Here is a 15,961-nt window from a genome sequence, read left to right as displayed (position 1 = left end):
CGCCCAAGGGACACGTGGGCACGTCTCAGCGTCCGCGGCTTTTTCAGAGGAGCCATTCACGATGTGTCCACCTTATATATAGACATGACTACTTCTGCGTAGGGCATTTAGTTACTCGAAAAAGTGGGGAGCCGTGACGTCATGGCGCTCTTGACCACGTTGATGCACCTAACGCGCCAGCACATTCCCAACGTATAGAGAAAGTGGACGAAATGTACAGTAGCAGGGAGGGCACTTAAGCAGACTTCACAGGTCCGAACTTGTGTGTGAAGGAATCGGGGTGTTTAAGAACGATGCAGGGAAAACATACCGACCTTCAATGTACGTCAGGCGGGTGGCCGCGTCAAACCTAATTCGGGGGATAACGTGATGGGAACGTGTTCCGTCCCTCTAATTTGTGTAGAGAGTTGCGAAAGCCCCATGGCGGCTAAGTGACTTAGCGGGGGAAAACGGTGCGAAAAAGGACGAGGACATAGAAAAACAGTACGTATACGAGCGCCTTCTCTTTTTTGTCCTCGTCGTTTTTGCGTTCTTTTCCCCAGCTTAGAATGTACCAACCCGCCCAAATCGAAGGCGGCGATGTTGCGGAAGAAGGACCGGAGAAAGGGTGTGCGCGCTGCCCGCCGAGTTCCAACCACTCAGCGGAGACCGTAGTGGACACATCGAAAATTGCGCCCCCAGATCTGCTGGTGGGAAGTGACCACAGGTCATGTTGTGCTTGTGTATCGGAAGGGTGCTAGTGTTCGGCCGTCGAATCGCCTCATCAGTGACCCCACCGATAAAGGGCACTTGACCACGCGGGCGATCGTTTGTCGCTCAGTATCGAGTATCAGGTTTACTTCCTGTAAAGCCATCCAGTTGCCGACGGGCATAGTTTCCTTATATACGCCAGAGGGAACTCTGGCAGTAGTGTCTATGGCAGCTGCAACGCACGGGGCTTCAGCGAGCATGTGAAGATGGGTCGTACACAGATTTGTCTAATCTTCGTACTCCTGGCCTGCTTCTGGCTCCGTGTGTGTTCGTGTGGCTTGGACACGGCGCAAGAAAGACAGGAGGGGAAACCTGGCCCTGGAGGGGGATAATGTCACCCTGGGACATGAAGTTGGCGAACGTGCGCGCAGCGAGCCTTGCGGTGACGCACAGAACTATTTGTTTTCCGCCGCAGAAGTAGAGCGCGCGCGCCCGCGGTCTCCGACGGTGCCCGAGTAAAACGCGGGTGTCGTCTGCTACATTTGCTGCGACTCGCCGATTACACCATGCTATTGGATGCAGCTATGAAAGTTTTTCGCCAGCGCAGTTTGCCAAAACAAAATGAAGTAGGTAAAGCGTCTTAGGGCCAGGGTTATGTTGTATCAGATACTTTTCGGACAACGAAAGGAAATAAGCGGTGGAATTAAAAAAGTAGACGATCTGTAATCGTAGCTAGGCGCGTGCCTAAAATCGCTCTTTGTGTAGATTGAGGATAGATATTACACGTTCTTCGATATAACAACGTCCTACAAAACTACTGCGCGAAAAAGAAAGACAGACATTTCTGAAGCAAGCTTGAGCAGACGGCAACAGCCGGTTTAACGGAAAAGTGGATATTGCTTCTTTCTTCGAGCTGTCAATCGATACTGTGTTAAAAAAAATGCTCGAAATTTCAACGCTTTGTTTGACGAAAAATGCCAACGAGAATGCGTGAGGCCTATATGAAGAGATCCACATTGGGAAGAAAGCGACTACGTCTAGGAAAATTATTTTCGCAGCGTAACGGCCGGCAGGCGAGACACTACGCTAAGTTTAAATTTCCAGACATCCGTGACGAGCGAAGGTTCTTTGGCTCCCTGTTGTGACACCTTACGTTTTTGAACAGAGGTTTTGCTTACTTTTTCCGCAACATCACTGAAATCACCGATAAAAGCAGCTCCAAACGATCGAAGGTGGAGGATACTGGTAATGAGTCAATAGTCTTCGGGGCGAGCATTTTACCCTCCTCCAAACTTCCAGCTAAGCTACATTGCTGAAAAAGCGTGGTTCTCAGCTTTACGTGTTTCGTTGTTGTAGCTTGGCATAACTGAATGGTTGTCGCTAAGTTCCAACATAAAACAAGCTTCGGTAGAGCACAACCACGCGAGAAAATTTTTTTTCTTGTTTTTTTGTAGGTGGGGGGTAAAAGTTTTCATTAAAAAATATGGAAGGGAGCATAGTAATGTGCTTCGCGGCATGTTTTTTGAGTTTTTTTTTCGGATTAGCGCGTATTGGGCGACATGTTCCCACAAATAATTTATCTACCCTCGCATGCGAAGGTGAAAGAGTGAAAGCGAACCTGTTCACCGCTTGTGGACAGCTTCGTGAAACCATCGCGGTGTGGTCTCTCACCCAAAGCGCTCTGGATAGCTTGGCGAAAACACATTGAAATGTTTTGCCGTCTCATTTAGCGAGTGTATCTGAGCTATGCACTGAGCAGCGAGCACAAGCGTGCAAGCAGGCGACGCTTCTCGCGTCTGCTGCTTATTCTTTCGAATCGAGTCACAAAGTTCAAAAGGGTTCGTTCTTTCCTTCAAAACAATCGTAACCAGCAATAAACGAAGCCACAAGTACGAAGACTTGGCAAATGTGTTTACTACCCATCGTTCCCATGGTCGCTGAACGGTCGCAGCGCCAGTCTCTCCGTTAATTAATTTCAGTAAACTCTGTGCCGACGGGCACTGGAAGACGTCGTCTCGCCTTTGTCCTTGTGCCACTGACTCTTTAGATAGCGAGCTCGAATTCGTGGCGGGAGGTTGCATTTAAGCGTGGTTTGCGAGCGAAAGTGATCGTCCATCGAAATGCATGAAATCCGTGCTCGAAATAATCCAGCACTGTGCATGTTAGTCTGACAGAAGTCCAACAATGCGGCGGGCATATCACGATGGTCCACTGGCCCGGTCCACTCAAACCGTGCCTATAGGTCCCTCCAGAGTCTAGGCTATGGCGTGGTCTCGCTGTGAGACCACGCTACATCTCTTGCCGACGTGGCGAAGCTGGTCCCAAGCGCGTACAGGCGGTAGTAGTGTTCTACAGAAGTAGACACGTCTTTATCAGCATGGTTCGAATATCGCACAGGTACGGCGTGGTTGATTACGAATGTTTGTTTTCTTTATACAATCGCTGCTCGCGCAGCCGTATAAAGAACCAACGACAACGCGTCGTCTTCCAACCGTCGCAGAAGTTGCGTCCAGGTGAGGCACAAATAACGTAGAATGTAGATGGCGGGAGTGGTGGAAGAACTGCCTGCCCTTGGCGGTAAAGCTCTTCTCGGACAGTGCCCCCCTCCGTAGCGTGGGCGGCGCTTGCTGTGTTCATTGTGTACTGCTGCCTCGTGAAGCGGCGCTATTTTTTTCGTGGACAGCGTGGGAGGTGACCGCGGCTCCTCCGCGAGATGGGTTTCTGATGATGCGTGCGTGTCCACCGTGTGACGACCGTACGGTCACTGATGGACCGTGGCGAGGGCGTGGGAGAGAATCCTCTGAAAAGGCTTGGAAGAGAACGGTCGGGTTTTCTGCGAATATTCTCGAGGTGCATTCTAGGGGAAACATGTGTGGGCTCAAAAAAAAAAAAAGAGAAAATTAGTTCGCGAATTTCGTCCGCCTCAGCTCTTCGTAGCCTCCCACGTGATAAGTAACCCGCCGTGGTGGTCTGTAGTGGTTATAGTCTACATCTGCTAACCTGAAGGTCATTGGATCGAGTTTCAGCCTTGGTTGCTGCAGTTAGATGTCGAAAATGCTGGAAGCCAGTTGTGCTTCGATTAAGTTGCTGTCCGCCGTTGTGGGTCGGTGACGCTCGACTGCTGAGCCGGAGGTAGCGTGAGATCGATCCTGGGCGCGGCGTTTCGTTGGATGCGAAAACAGTGGAAATCCGTGTTCTGTGCGATATCAGTGCACGCTAAAGAAAACCCAGTTTCCGGAGCTCTCCACTGCAGCGTGTTTGTCGCGATCACGTGGTGGTTTTGGCACGTAAAATTCTAGGTATTATTATAACATCTGGGGAAATCTCGCGAAAGGAGGGAATGTTGCTCAAAAAGGCTAGCGCCCCGTCGTCTGGCCATTCAGTCGGGCCCAGGAGGAGCGTCTTGAGTATACGTAGTCTGCACTCCATGCAGCGACGGTGTGTGTTGGCGCCAATCTTCACATCGCGTTTCTTTTTTTTTTCTTTTCCTGTGGTCGGTTGTTATTTCTGTCCGGTTGATGATTGTTTACCCTGGCTCCGTCGATCGGTTACGCTGAGAGCCTCTGATGCGGACGCCACAGCGGGCGGCTGGCTCCCGCGCGATCGGGGATATTTTCGGGGTCTTTTCCGAAAAGACCGCGGGGCTGGGCGTCTGGTAGGAGAAGTGGTGGACCTCGGCCTTGTTTACACTTCTACGCAGGAGGGCTGGCCGCCGATCGCTGTAATAGCCGCCCGGAGGCTGCTCGCTCGCTCGCCTCCTTGCGGGCTGCGAAAATGGGTGCGTGCCACTAGGCCTAAAAGAAAGCGCGTGGTCTTCCCATGGGACCGGCTGGCTATCGCCTCCCGCAAGGCCTCCGCCGCTGGTCTGCGCGCCAGGCGAGGTTGCTTTTTGAGGCGCAAATGGAGAGAAATGGCCGCATAGCGGGTATTTTTTTCCCCCCGGGTTTTCATTCAGTGCATTCGCGTCGTTTTAGACGGACTGAGTTGGGCTTTAGCAGCAGCTCCTCGGACGCTGGCGGGCATTAGAAATGGCAGGTAGCCTGCCTGCACTAACCACCTGGCTTGCAAAACTTGAACCAAAAAAAAAAATAATGTACTGTAACAGAGTTGATACTCTGGCAAATTGGCATTTCAGAGTTGTCAATTAACACGTGGCTGATCGGCGGGTCGTGGCCGTTTATTTTGTGACGTCCCATTTTGAACGGGCCTTGCGACGATGCATCATAATTATTGATGCGAGCAGCTTCTGGCTATTGGGGTAATGCCGTCCGTTAAGACTTTACTCACCTTCCACCCCTCTATCTTGTTTTAAATTTTTCTTGTGCATTCCTTTTCTCGGTGTAGCGACCACTCCCCAAGCTTCTTGTCCTTCCTCTAGTGATCTCGAGTGTTCTCTGCCCCGCCGCGGTGGTCTAGTCGCTAAGGTACTCGGCTGCTGACCCACAGGTCGCGGGTTCATACCCGAGTTGCGGCGGCTGCATTTCCGATGGAGGCGGAAATGTAGGCCCGTGTGCTCAGATTTGGGTGCACGTTAAAGAACCCCAGGTGGACGAAATTTGCGGAGCCCTCCACTACGGCGTCTCTCATAATCATATCGTGGTTTTGGGACGTTAAACCCCACATATCAATCAATCAATCAATCGAGCGTTCTCACTGTTCAATTCCATTTCCCTGAAGCGCTGCTTCTCTCACACAGCGTGCGCGAGTGTGTTATTAGCCTGTGTGTGTGTGTGCAGTCTTCAGGTTTAATAAATTTCGGATAACTGTATACGGGTGCGGCTTTTTCGTGGTGGTAAGAACGGTGCTCGTTGAGGGGCGCGACAGAGGTGCCCTCTTGCAAAAGAGAGCGTGGCGTCCGCAGCCGGTGTGCTCCGTCCCGATGGTTGCCCTTGGGAGCTCGCTCGTTGCACCCGCCAACGCCGCGCATGCTGTAGTATCCCGAGCTTGTTTATTTTGAATACCGCGCTTCTCCGCCTGGCAGCGGGCGTCTCCGCCGATATCTGCGCCTCAGTCATGCCACGCTGGTGCGTGGACGCTTTTTTTTTTCGTTTTCGGTCTTGGGCCCGTCATCTGGATGTTCGTGTTTACGTACGCGTGGGTCTGGCGTCTCGCGAAGCACCCTGCCGTCTTGTATACGCGAGCGAGACTGGTTCTGCATCCAGCTAGCCCCCGCTGTTGCGACTGTGGCTGCCCGCACGGTTTGCTTTTCTTTCCCGCCGCCGGCTCGCGACGAAACGAAAAGCTCGCCGCCGCCGCCACGGGGGGTGCGCGTGCTCCCTTGGCTCGCGCGCCACATTGCCCGAACCGTTCGTTGAGTGTTCTTTACATTTTCGCTGCCACGCTCTCGCCAAGCGCTTTCACTGTTCTCACTATGCACTCTGGAAGCCAGTGAGTGGAGGAGGGTGCCCCTTTTCCGGTCATGCCCGACCCGTAGTCGTTCTAAGTGAAAAAAAAAAAAAACCTTTGTCTTCCATTTACGCGTTTATCCCTTTTTAATTTATGCACATTTTTAGAGCGCCGCGTCACGCGTGAGCGCGCAATGCTTGGCTCTTTCGTATTTCTTCTTAGACGTGCAACAAATTGTGAAAAGCAAGTCTTGGCTACGCTCCAATAGGGGGAAAGCATTTTTCCCGGAACGCAGAGCTGTGCTATAAGTATCAAAGCCGACTCTATGAAGGAAAGAATGGTAAATTTAATGATGACTAATAACAGATGCTAAGTTGACTATAGGGCATTTTGATCGTAGTAAATGTATTACTAGTAATTGCACGGGCACGTCCACTCGGGAAATCACTAATTCCTCGTGCAAAGGCACGACCTTTGGCGAGGAAGTGCCTCGGATTTCTCCAGTGTTATCCGGCTGTAGGCCTTTCCAACGGCTGTTGCGCGTAAGTACAAAATGCTGGTGTCGCAGCCTCGGCAGTGCAATTTTTCGGTGTTATGCAATCAACACTCAAGAGGGGAGGATTACGGCGGCGCCCAGGAAGCCTTCGTTGACGAGGTTCGTAGACGTGGAGATTGTCACGTGATGTCCCTTCCTCGATGCAGTTTCGTAAGTCATTTTCAACGGAGAGGATTATTGCCTCCTTTCTGGCTTGTTACATGCACGGGAGCCCTAATGCCGACGTTACAGCCTCGGTGGAGCAATTTTGGAGAGTCATGCATGTTAACAGCCCAGAGAGTTCTATAGGACGCCATGTTGACACATAATAGGAGCGCGTAGAAACGTCACTGGGGAGCTTTTCTTTGTTTTACGAAATGATGACGTGGTGAAATCTTACGCGTTTGTTTTTCTTTCCCCCTACAGGAGCAAAATGAAGGCAGTAACGAACCGGAACTCTCTGTGAGTCGCCCAGAAAATTGATTTGTCTTGGTGTAATGCGAGTGTGCGTCCGTCTGCTTTGTGTGGTTGGGAGGAAAAGTGCTTTGTAGAGTGTCTAGTACTGCTCCCGCACGCTCAGTCATGGTCAGGGCCGATTTGCATTAGCTCCTGCTACGCGGTTGCTTCTAATCGCTAGCATGCCCGATTGGTATCGAGACAGTCGCGATTTGACCGAAGTCTACACCAAACTCTATCTTGACTAGTTGTGTAGCAGTGACGATTGCTGATTGCAATTGGAAAATCAGTTACGGATACGCCCTAATCTCACTTGAAAGTGCCCGCGTAACACAGGTGTGATGTAATACTGGTGTCGCACAGGTGATTCCTGTAGTGATCAGGTACGATCCCGGTCAAGTGCTACTTCGCGGCCACGTCTGATCGCGATCAGACCCAGTAGGGATTCAACAGTAGCGATCTTTTTCGCCGATGGTGATTTGACTAACGTCTGCGCGAAGCTCGATACATACTATTTTGAACTCGTGCAGCAACGGACTATTGCTGATCGTGGTCGAAAAATCCGGTCCGGATCCATCTTAGTCGCGGTCGGAAATGTCCGTGTGTCTTTGGTGTTAGCATGCTGCTGCATGTTACAGCCTAATCCCGGTCGAGTATGATGCAGACGTAAGCCTGATCGCGATGGGAAGTGACCTTGCATAGCAGCGCCGTTTGACGTCGGTGTAAGTACTGTACTTTTTTCTGGCTATCTCTCGGGTAAAAATGCGTGGAAACGATGTGGCGGATAGGTGATCGCATTGAGTACGCTGCGCGTTTGGCGCTGATATGGTTTCATTCAGGAAACCAAGCGACCGCCGCAGTTCCTAGGTGTTGGGGGGGACGAGGGTATTATTGGCTGCCCGATTTTTTTTTTTCGTTTTCTCTCGCGCCGATTGCCGACAGCTACGCTTCAAACACCTCGCGAAATAGCGCACAGGTGGACGTACGCGAGCGAGACCCGCTGTTGCGCAGCCAAATTCGGCCAAACCCGCGTGCATTGATTTCCGTTCGCGTTGAGGAACCACCCCCCGCTACTCGAAATTCATTTCGCAGTTTTCCCCTTTCTGTGCTGCTGTCGCCACCTCACCGGTATCTGTAAACGTTAAACAGTTAAGGGTCAGACTAACGCACTGTGCTTACGGAAAAATCTGCTCTTGCGGATACTGGGTTGCCGGGCTCAGTGGCTGCAGTATACAAGGTATTATTACTCGGCGACTGCTTATCTCTGTGGTGGAGCTAAAGCTTTGCGGATATTGCACATCCGCACATGTGTTACTGCGCATATCAATAGCCGCGAAAGATGATATATGTGGACATTTTCTTTATGAATGTTTATTCACGAAAGTGGATTTCTTTATGGGCGTGTATTGGCGACACTGCATTAATGACAAGACTAATCATTTTTTATATGTTATAACCGATTGTTCGCTCTATCCGCGTTCGTTAGATCGAGGTCTGGCTACCACCTTTGCCAGTCTGTGTATAGTTACCCAGTAGCCTCTAAAAGCGCATAAGGTCAAGTCTACAGGTAAACTAAATTCTTCCCTTGTATTGCTTTTTCGCGAGTCAGTTTGAGCGTGAACAAAAAGAAAAGGGCGTATATGTAAAGAAGTCAAAGAAAGGCGGGTGACAGGTTGCTTGCTGACGTTCTTTTTTTTTTTTCGTGTTCATACTGAGCTGCGCTGAAACAATACAAGACTATTGTGCACCAAACGCGTCTAATCATTGGCGTCTGTACAAATTCTGTTTGATATCAAATGGCAGCCACGCCTACTGGCCTGTCTAGTCTTCCTTCCCCGGTCGCTGTGTCAAAGGGCGGACGCTTGCACTTCAAGACCGGCCTTCTCTGACGGCTCCTTTTCTTGCAGTGATTGCCGGTTGCGAAAAAAGAAAGAAAGAAAGGGTAATCTAAATTTCTAAAATCTAAAAGGCGGACGAATGTGCGTCTTTAGCAGCACAGACACCAGTCAAACAGATTCCCCTTAAAGATAGCCTACGGACTACTCGTGTAGCATTATCATTAAAATGGCAGAAACAATGGGACTCCTGCACAGGTAATAAAGTGCATTTGGTGAAGCCCACAGTGGGCGATTGGAAGTCATGTGCTGACCAAGAACAGTTCATTGAGGTCATCCTATGCTGACTCTGCAATGGGCACACTCACCTCACTCAGAACTTTTTGCTTAGAAGAGAAGATTTGCCGGATATTGAAAAATGTCAACAGCCATTGACGGTCTTACATATTCTAATCAGCTGTCCATACATTGAAGCAGAGAAAGACGAAAGCATTTCAACACCACACACCGGTACACCCGAATTAAATTTTAGGAAATGATTCACTTGTTTCACTGTCTGACGTTATCAATTTCCTAAAAGAAAGTGGATTCCTCCATGAGCTTTAGGGTTAAAATGTATATACTGACTATCACTAGGTACCTTGTGTTAGGCGCAGCTTAGCCTGGGTCGCTCTTGCGCCAATAAACCCAATATAACTAAATTTCTTTGTTGCGGAGAGTGCACTAAGATGCAGGCTTACTTCCTGCCCTATGCAAAAAGAATAACCACAGCGAAATTTTCATTTTTTTTTGTCATTCTGGTTTTACTGCGCTGTCTTTACATCCGTTGCGGTGCTCGTTTCTTTCTCTCCCATTTCTTTACTTTTGTGGGCCTTTCTGGGTAATCGCGGGGTCAGTATATACGTTGCCTACGCCTTCGAGGTAGACGGTATTTCTTTTTATATTTGGAGGGTGCATGGTAACATGGCCCATTTCGAAAATCTGGGATACCTACAGAATTATCTGAATTCCCCTCGTTCTCTTGACCCCTGTGCCACAAAACCCCACTAATCATTAATTCACCTCCTTGTTCGCCACAGGAGTTTAATTTTTTATCCCCGTCTAATGATATTCGACAATATCATGTTCGAAATATTCTCACGTAACACTGCTCACACTTGTGATTGTACAGTTTCTTTGGTTTTTGTTTGTTTTCTCTGATAGGGCTCAGATCAAATGCTTTACTCGCTAATGTACGCGAATGCCTTGTAAAGCGATTTATTTCTTACTGCTGTTGCATTGTTGTATCTTTAAATTGCATATATGTTTCCACATTTGCTATAGCCGAATTTCTGGCTTCTGTGTGTACAAAGTAAGTGCATAAAGAGCACTGAACGCTGTATTTGTTCGCGAAATTTTATCTCTCCATTGGGTAATTAGGAAACACGTTAGAAAGTTCTGGTTTTCGGGTCGGGAAGTGAACCCGAGGCTCTGCGTGACAGGCATGATCTTTTTTTTTTTTTAAGGTAGAGCAGTGTGGGCACCGCTTTGCGACAGATGAATACGTACGTCTCATGCGCTGAGAAGTGACAAGTTGGACTTGTCTAACACGAAAGTGCTTTTGTAGTATCCGGCAGTGCGTTGTAAGTGTATAGCACCTTACGGCGGAACAGTGGCCAGGTGGTTCCGTTATGACACGAATATCGTTTGATACTAGGTGACGTAGCAATCGCTTCATTTCGTAGTATCCGCGCTTGATCTGTTGAGGATCGACTGTTGAATCGCGAAAAGGTGGTTTGTGTAAGTCTACGCAAAAAGTGCCGGAAGGCAGCATGAAGACAGAGGCGTGGCAACGAGGCATGATCTTGGCTTAAGATACCTCGCTTGTACCCATGCATATTATTTATACATTTCTTCATTCGTTGTGCTTACTTACGAAACTTGAAAGAAATGTAACAAGAGCTCCGCAACTGCCTGATTGAGTCAGCAGAAAGGAATTGTTATAAAAATTCCTGCGAACTCGTTAATGCGATGGTTTACTCGGGAGGAGCTTGTTCTCTTTACGGATCTTTCGCTTTCTTTATGCTTGATTGTGCCGCTCAATTTTCCGGTTTTGTCGACCCAGTTGTGCTGAAGTGGCATTCCCTTGAACCTGATATTCAGGGCCACTGAAAGCCACCCACACATCTATCTGGCAACGTCGTTCCTTGAACCGATAGATGAGCGCACTTTTTTTATTTGTTTCTCCCAGCAGTCTGACTGAGGTCGCATTTCGCGTGACAGGTTTAAATTTTCGTTTTTTAAATTTCGATCACTTTGATACAACAGCTGTGCAATCTTTTGTGCAAGTGACCCTTTCCAAACCGTTCGCAAGTCATGTTTGATAAGGCTGATATTCTCAAAATTCATTTTGCTGCGAAGTGCCCTGCCAAGACCGCCGTCGCGTTCGCACTGAGCGAATGACATTTGCTCCAAAAGACGCCACGAAGTAACTGACGGCTGCTGCGATGATGTCAAGCCGGCGCCGGGCTGCATGGTGCAAACTTTGACGACGAACTTTGCGTGCGGGATCTTACGGTACATTCGACAGGTCGTTTTCGAGCGCTCCGATGGGTCCGAAAAATGCACACAATATAGCAGCTAAGCGCTGCCCCCTAGAATAATCGAGGCAGTACTTGATTAGGAAGGAGGGAAACTACCTGCATGTCTGCTTGTTGTCGTGAAGCCTTTAACCCGCTGAATTCATTACTTTCAACTACAAGGAGATCGCTCTCAAACCACCCAGGTGTTTCGTTAGATAGGAGCGATAGACGAGCGGAACACCTCTGTGCATCGAACATTCAAAGACTCGGCTCGAGGAGAAATGGACGCAGGACCGTTGCAACTCTCTGGTGTATGCCCGAAAGTTCCAACTCTTTGGGAAGTCTTTGAAGACGTCGAAGAACTCAAGCAAGCAAAATCCACCGAACAATGGGAAGAGACAGCCCTCGAGGATTCGACGTGGTAACGCCTACCAGACACGATAAGCGAGAAAGGGAATGGGTGTAGGGAGGCAAGAATCCATAGCCTCACTCGAATGGCCCACGTAATTAGGGCTGCCACGACGGAACATTGACGGGGGGGGGGGGGGGGGGCTTCGGATTGTCACGCACACATCATCGTGACTCAGCGCTGATGGCTAGGAAAGAATTGCCCGGCGTGCTCTTGGAAGTCGCAGCGACGGAGTCTGCGTCTTCTTTTGGCGGCAACAAGTGCCATTTGATGAAGAGGAAAGAACCCCGCGAAAACAGGCTTCTTCCTCTCTCGCCGCCCGCTCTTCTGGCGCTCGTTCCCTCTCCGCATTCCTGGACCTGCTGCTGCTGCTCCTGTTTGGTTGCTTTCTCGGCGGACCAATGGCAGCAGGGACGCCGTGTGAAGCGGAACGGGACGAGTCTGCAAGAGAAGGCGCATTCGGCGGAGGACGACGCCGGCGTGCGCGATGATGAAGAACGAAACGCTGCGAAGCCGGGCCGCTGAGGGGAGGGCGCATCGCCCGCCTCTGAAGCCGTCATTTCGCGGGAGCTTTCAAGGTTGCGCGCGCTCCTTCGAGCCATAGCAGCGGCGGCGGCACTTGAATGGCGGCGGTGGAGGAGAGAGAAAGCGGTCTCTGCAACGCTGCCGGGAAGAAGGCGGCGGTGGGGGCCCCCGCGCAACGATAACGACGCCAAGTAAACAATAAAGAAAAGATGTTCTCGCCGGCACGAAGTAATCGGGGCTCTGGCGCGCGCCGGACGCTGCTGCGAGCTGCGTCGTGCCGCGCTTGTTGCAGCAACGGCAAGAGCGCGCAATTTCTTTGTAGCTTTATGTTGCGCGCGTACTTTTTGCATCACGTGACGGGCGATGCACGCTCCTCTCGTACAATGGCGCGGGATCTCGTGTGCTCTTTCTCACTCCCTCCCCCTATCTCCCCTGCCGTTTTTGCTGCTCTTCCTCTGATGGAGAAAGCGTGACACTCTACCTTCGAGGAGGAAAGAGGTTGCGTCGAGAGGGCACGACGCCCGCGCGCTCGGAGCACCTGTCGTCGAGGCTAGTGGTGGTAGTGGCGCGCAGCCTCGCTTTCCGTTGCGTCTCTCTCTCCTCTCTGTCTACGCGCCCTGCGGCAGTCTGCGCTACGCGGCGCTCTCGTCGCAATCGCGTCTACCCTCTAGACCGGACGCGCTGCGCGCGCCGCCCGCGCACACTTTCGTCTGCTGCCTCGACTCCGTTTTTCCTGTCCGTGCGCGCCAAGCACTTCGCTGCTGTGGCCGCTTCTCTTTTTATATCTCCCCCACTCCATTCCCCCGTCATCTCTTCTGTCACTGTTTCTTCCTCGGATCAAGCGAGCGTTTCTCGGTCACAAAACTTCGTAGGTGCGCGTCAACCACTTCGCCGCCCTCTTCCTTTTTCATCTCCAAACTCCGGTCCTCTCGAGCCAAAAGGCCATCGTCACAAGTCGTCTCTACGCCTGTGTCTTCGGGCTAAATAGCCCGCCACCCCCAGGGATCTAACGCTTCGTCCACGGCGTACTCGTTCCCGAAGTCATCAAACCCATTGCCTCCTCATTCACATTCTTCGTACTACTGCCAAGGCTGGAACCAGACTTACGCCGGACTCCTTTGGAAGAATACCTCGGGGAAACTGTTATCTACGCGAATGAAATCTACTGCACTCACAAACTCGGATTATCTACTTGGTTCTGAAGAGAAACCCACCGCCGTTACCTCGCAAGCTTCGTCCCGTCCACTTTTTTCTCGTTAAGTCGGCGGCGCAGAAGTACTGCAATAAGTGATATCACTGGTGTTGTTTCTGGTGTGTTTTTATTACGTGTTATACGTGAGTCGTGTGTTTGTCGTCGTATTTATTGAGCATCGTGATTGAAAGAGGTGTGCGAAGACCTGTCGCGCAAGAAGTCTACTTACCCGACCTGCTCTCGCAAGCTTTGTTGTGAGACTTGACGTAACTCAACGGGTGTGTGCTTCTTGCTCAAAAGAGACCGCGAGAAAAGTGGGGTCCCTACCACCGTTTCGACCTTGAACGCTGCAGGTGTTCCGAGACATTTTTTTTTTTTTTTGCTGCTTTTACGTCAAGCCGGCCTCGCCTCCCCGCATAAATCGTGCCGGGTCGCCTTGTGGAATTCAGGCCCAAAAACTTTTCACTCGGGAGAAAAGAAGCCTTTGCTCGAGGAGGAAGATCTTTTTGTAACGTTGCGGCTTCAAGCGGCGTGGCACAGCTACAACCCTTTTCTGGAGCTCCTTTTTATTCTGCGGCGTTTGAAAACGAACAGCCTACCTGAAGAAAAGATTCGAATGTAGAACCACCTCACTGCTCGTCGGCGGCGTGGGTGTTATTTTTCGGTTTTTCTGGCCACGCAGTTGTGCTTTCTTATTCCCTGGAACGGTGGGTTCCGCTGAGACCGTACCAACGACAGATAGGAATCGCCGTGTGCTTTTTTGTTGTGTTTTTATTTTGGGTGTGTGAGCGGTGCGACGCCTACTTTGAGAGTGAGAGCGCGAAAGTTTGTGAAGAGGAGTTCCCTTTTCCCAGCGTGTTGCCAGTCATCTGTGAAAGAAAAAAAAGTGTGAACTAGAAAGCAAGTAACAAAAATGGTGAGTAGCCGGTGCTTGTTTTTTTTTTTTTTCATCTTGTCTTATTTTATATCAACTAAACGAAATGCCGGTACTGTTGTCTTCGTTTTTACTGTTTTTGTTGCGTCGTTTTTGCTTTGACGCGTTTTGTCGACCGGCTTTGCATAGCCTTCTCGCCAAGCCTTCCCTTTCCTACGCTCTCTGTCTCATCTGAGGCCTCCTTTCCATCGGATTCTCGAAAGCCGGTCAATGTGCTGTCTGCTATGAGACTTCTCCGGTTCTGGGCTTTTTTATTTCCTTCTTTATTGCCCGATCTCGTCGCTGGGGTGAATTTTGTTCCTCGTCGTGCGTCATAACGAGCTCAGCGTGTTCTTTTTTTTAATGTCGACGGGTTTTCTTGGGATGTTTGAAGGGCACAAATTTTGGTCTGTCCGTCACACGGCTTAGACACGCAGCCAGAGTTGCTCACTTCCAGCCATCTTGGAACACGTGGCCGCGTTCGTACTTGTGGAGATCGTCAATCGAAAAGCAAACAATACGCATATCTGAGGCGAAACATCGATATGTAAGTATTAAGTGGTATGTTGCTTTACTAGAAGACACACAGGAAGGTGACTTGAAAAATTCTGGTGTTTCATCATCAGCAGCAGCCTGACTACGCCCAGTGCAGGACAAAGGCCTCTCCCATGTTCCGCCAGTCGACTCGATTCTGGGCTTGCTGCTGCCAGTCTCCCCCTCACACGCTTGCCTTCTCTGGGAATCCAGTCAGTTACCCTTAATGACCGCCAATTATCCTGCCTACGTGCCCGGCCCATGTCCATTTCTTCTTGATTTCAACTGATACCCGAACAACCGCAGCGAGTTGGCGACTTTTCGAAGGTCTGTGTTTGTTCGGAGAATTGTTTTGCTTGACGTTACGCTTCTGAGGACGCATGTGCGGTCAAGATTGAAGAGTTTTAAACACCTCAAGACGCAATAGAAAGCAGTGCGTTTTCGCTGCTTCGGCTGGTAGTCTTGGAATACACATCGGCTGGCATAGACGGCATCAACACCAAAATACTAAAAAGTACAAAGCAAATCACCAGTGTCATTCGCTATCGCATATTTCAGCAATCGCTTTCCACTAGTGCCCTACCACGTGACTGGAAGGTGGGAAAGGTCATCCCAGTGCCCCAAAAAGGTAACCCAGCATCACCGAGAAACTATCGTCCCATCTAACGAGTGTATGCTCCAAATTAATGGAGCACATTCTTCATTCACATATTGCGAAGTTTCTCAGCTCGGTTAATTTCTTTCATCCCAGTCAGCATGGCTTCCAGAAGGGCCTTTGCTGTGACACTCAACTGGCTCTCCTCATTAAAGACATCAGTTCTAGCCTTGATACCAACACTCCCGTCGACGCGCTGTTTTTGGACTTTGAAAAAGCTTTTGATAAAGTACCCCATAACCGCCTATTCCTAAAGCTGTCTCGCCTAAACCTTCATCATCTTGTTTTTCATTGGATACGTGATTTTCTG

The 15,961-nt window shown here is 50.0% G+C and overlaps 1 protein-coding gene across 7 annotated transcripts in view; it reads left to right on the top strand.

Moving 5' to 3' along the window:
* heph (polypyrimidine tract-binding protein 1 heph) overlaps positions 1 to 15,961 on the top strand; it is a 161,098-nt gene that overhangs the window by 78,936 nt on the left and 66,201 nt on the right. For 3 of the 7 annotated variants that reach the window (XM_037432632.2, XM_037432629.2, XM_075875853.1), the window contains one exon: positions 6,998 to 7,033. The exons of 3 other annotated variants lie outside the window; for them this stretch is intronic. In XM_037432632.2, coding sequence (XP_037288529.2) covers positions 6,998 to 7,033 — 36 coding nt within the window. Of the gene's footprint in view, positions 1 to 6,997; positions 7,034 to 14,322; positions 14,466 to 15,961 lie in introns of those variants that run through there. One more of the 7 variants, XM_037432633.2, reaches the window with a different exon arrangement.

The sequence above is a fragment of the Rhipicephalus microplus genome, chromosome 10 (genome assembly GCF_043290135.1).
Source record: "Rhipicephalus microplus isolate Deutch F79 chromosome 10, USDA_Rmic, whole genome shotgun sequence".
In the NCBI taxonomy this organism is placed as follows: Eukaryota; Metazoa; Arthropoda; class Arachnida; order Ixodida; family Ixodidae; genus Rhipicephalus; species Rhipicephalus microplus.
Note: the sequence above shows the minus strand (reverse complement) of the source record. Positions and strands in the feature narration are given on the sequence as shown.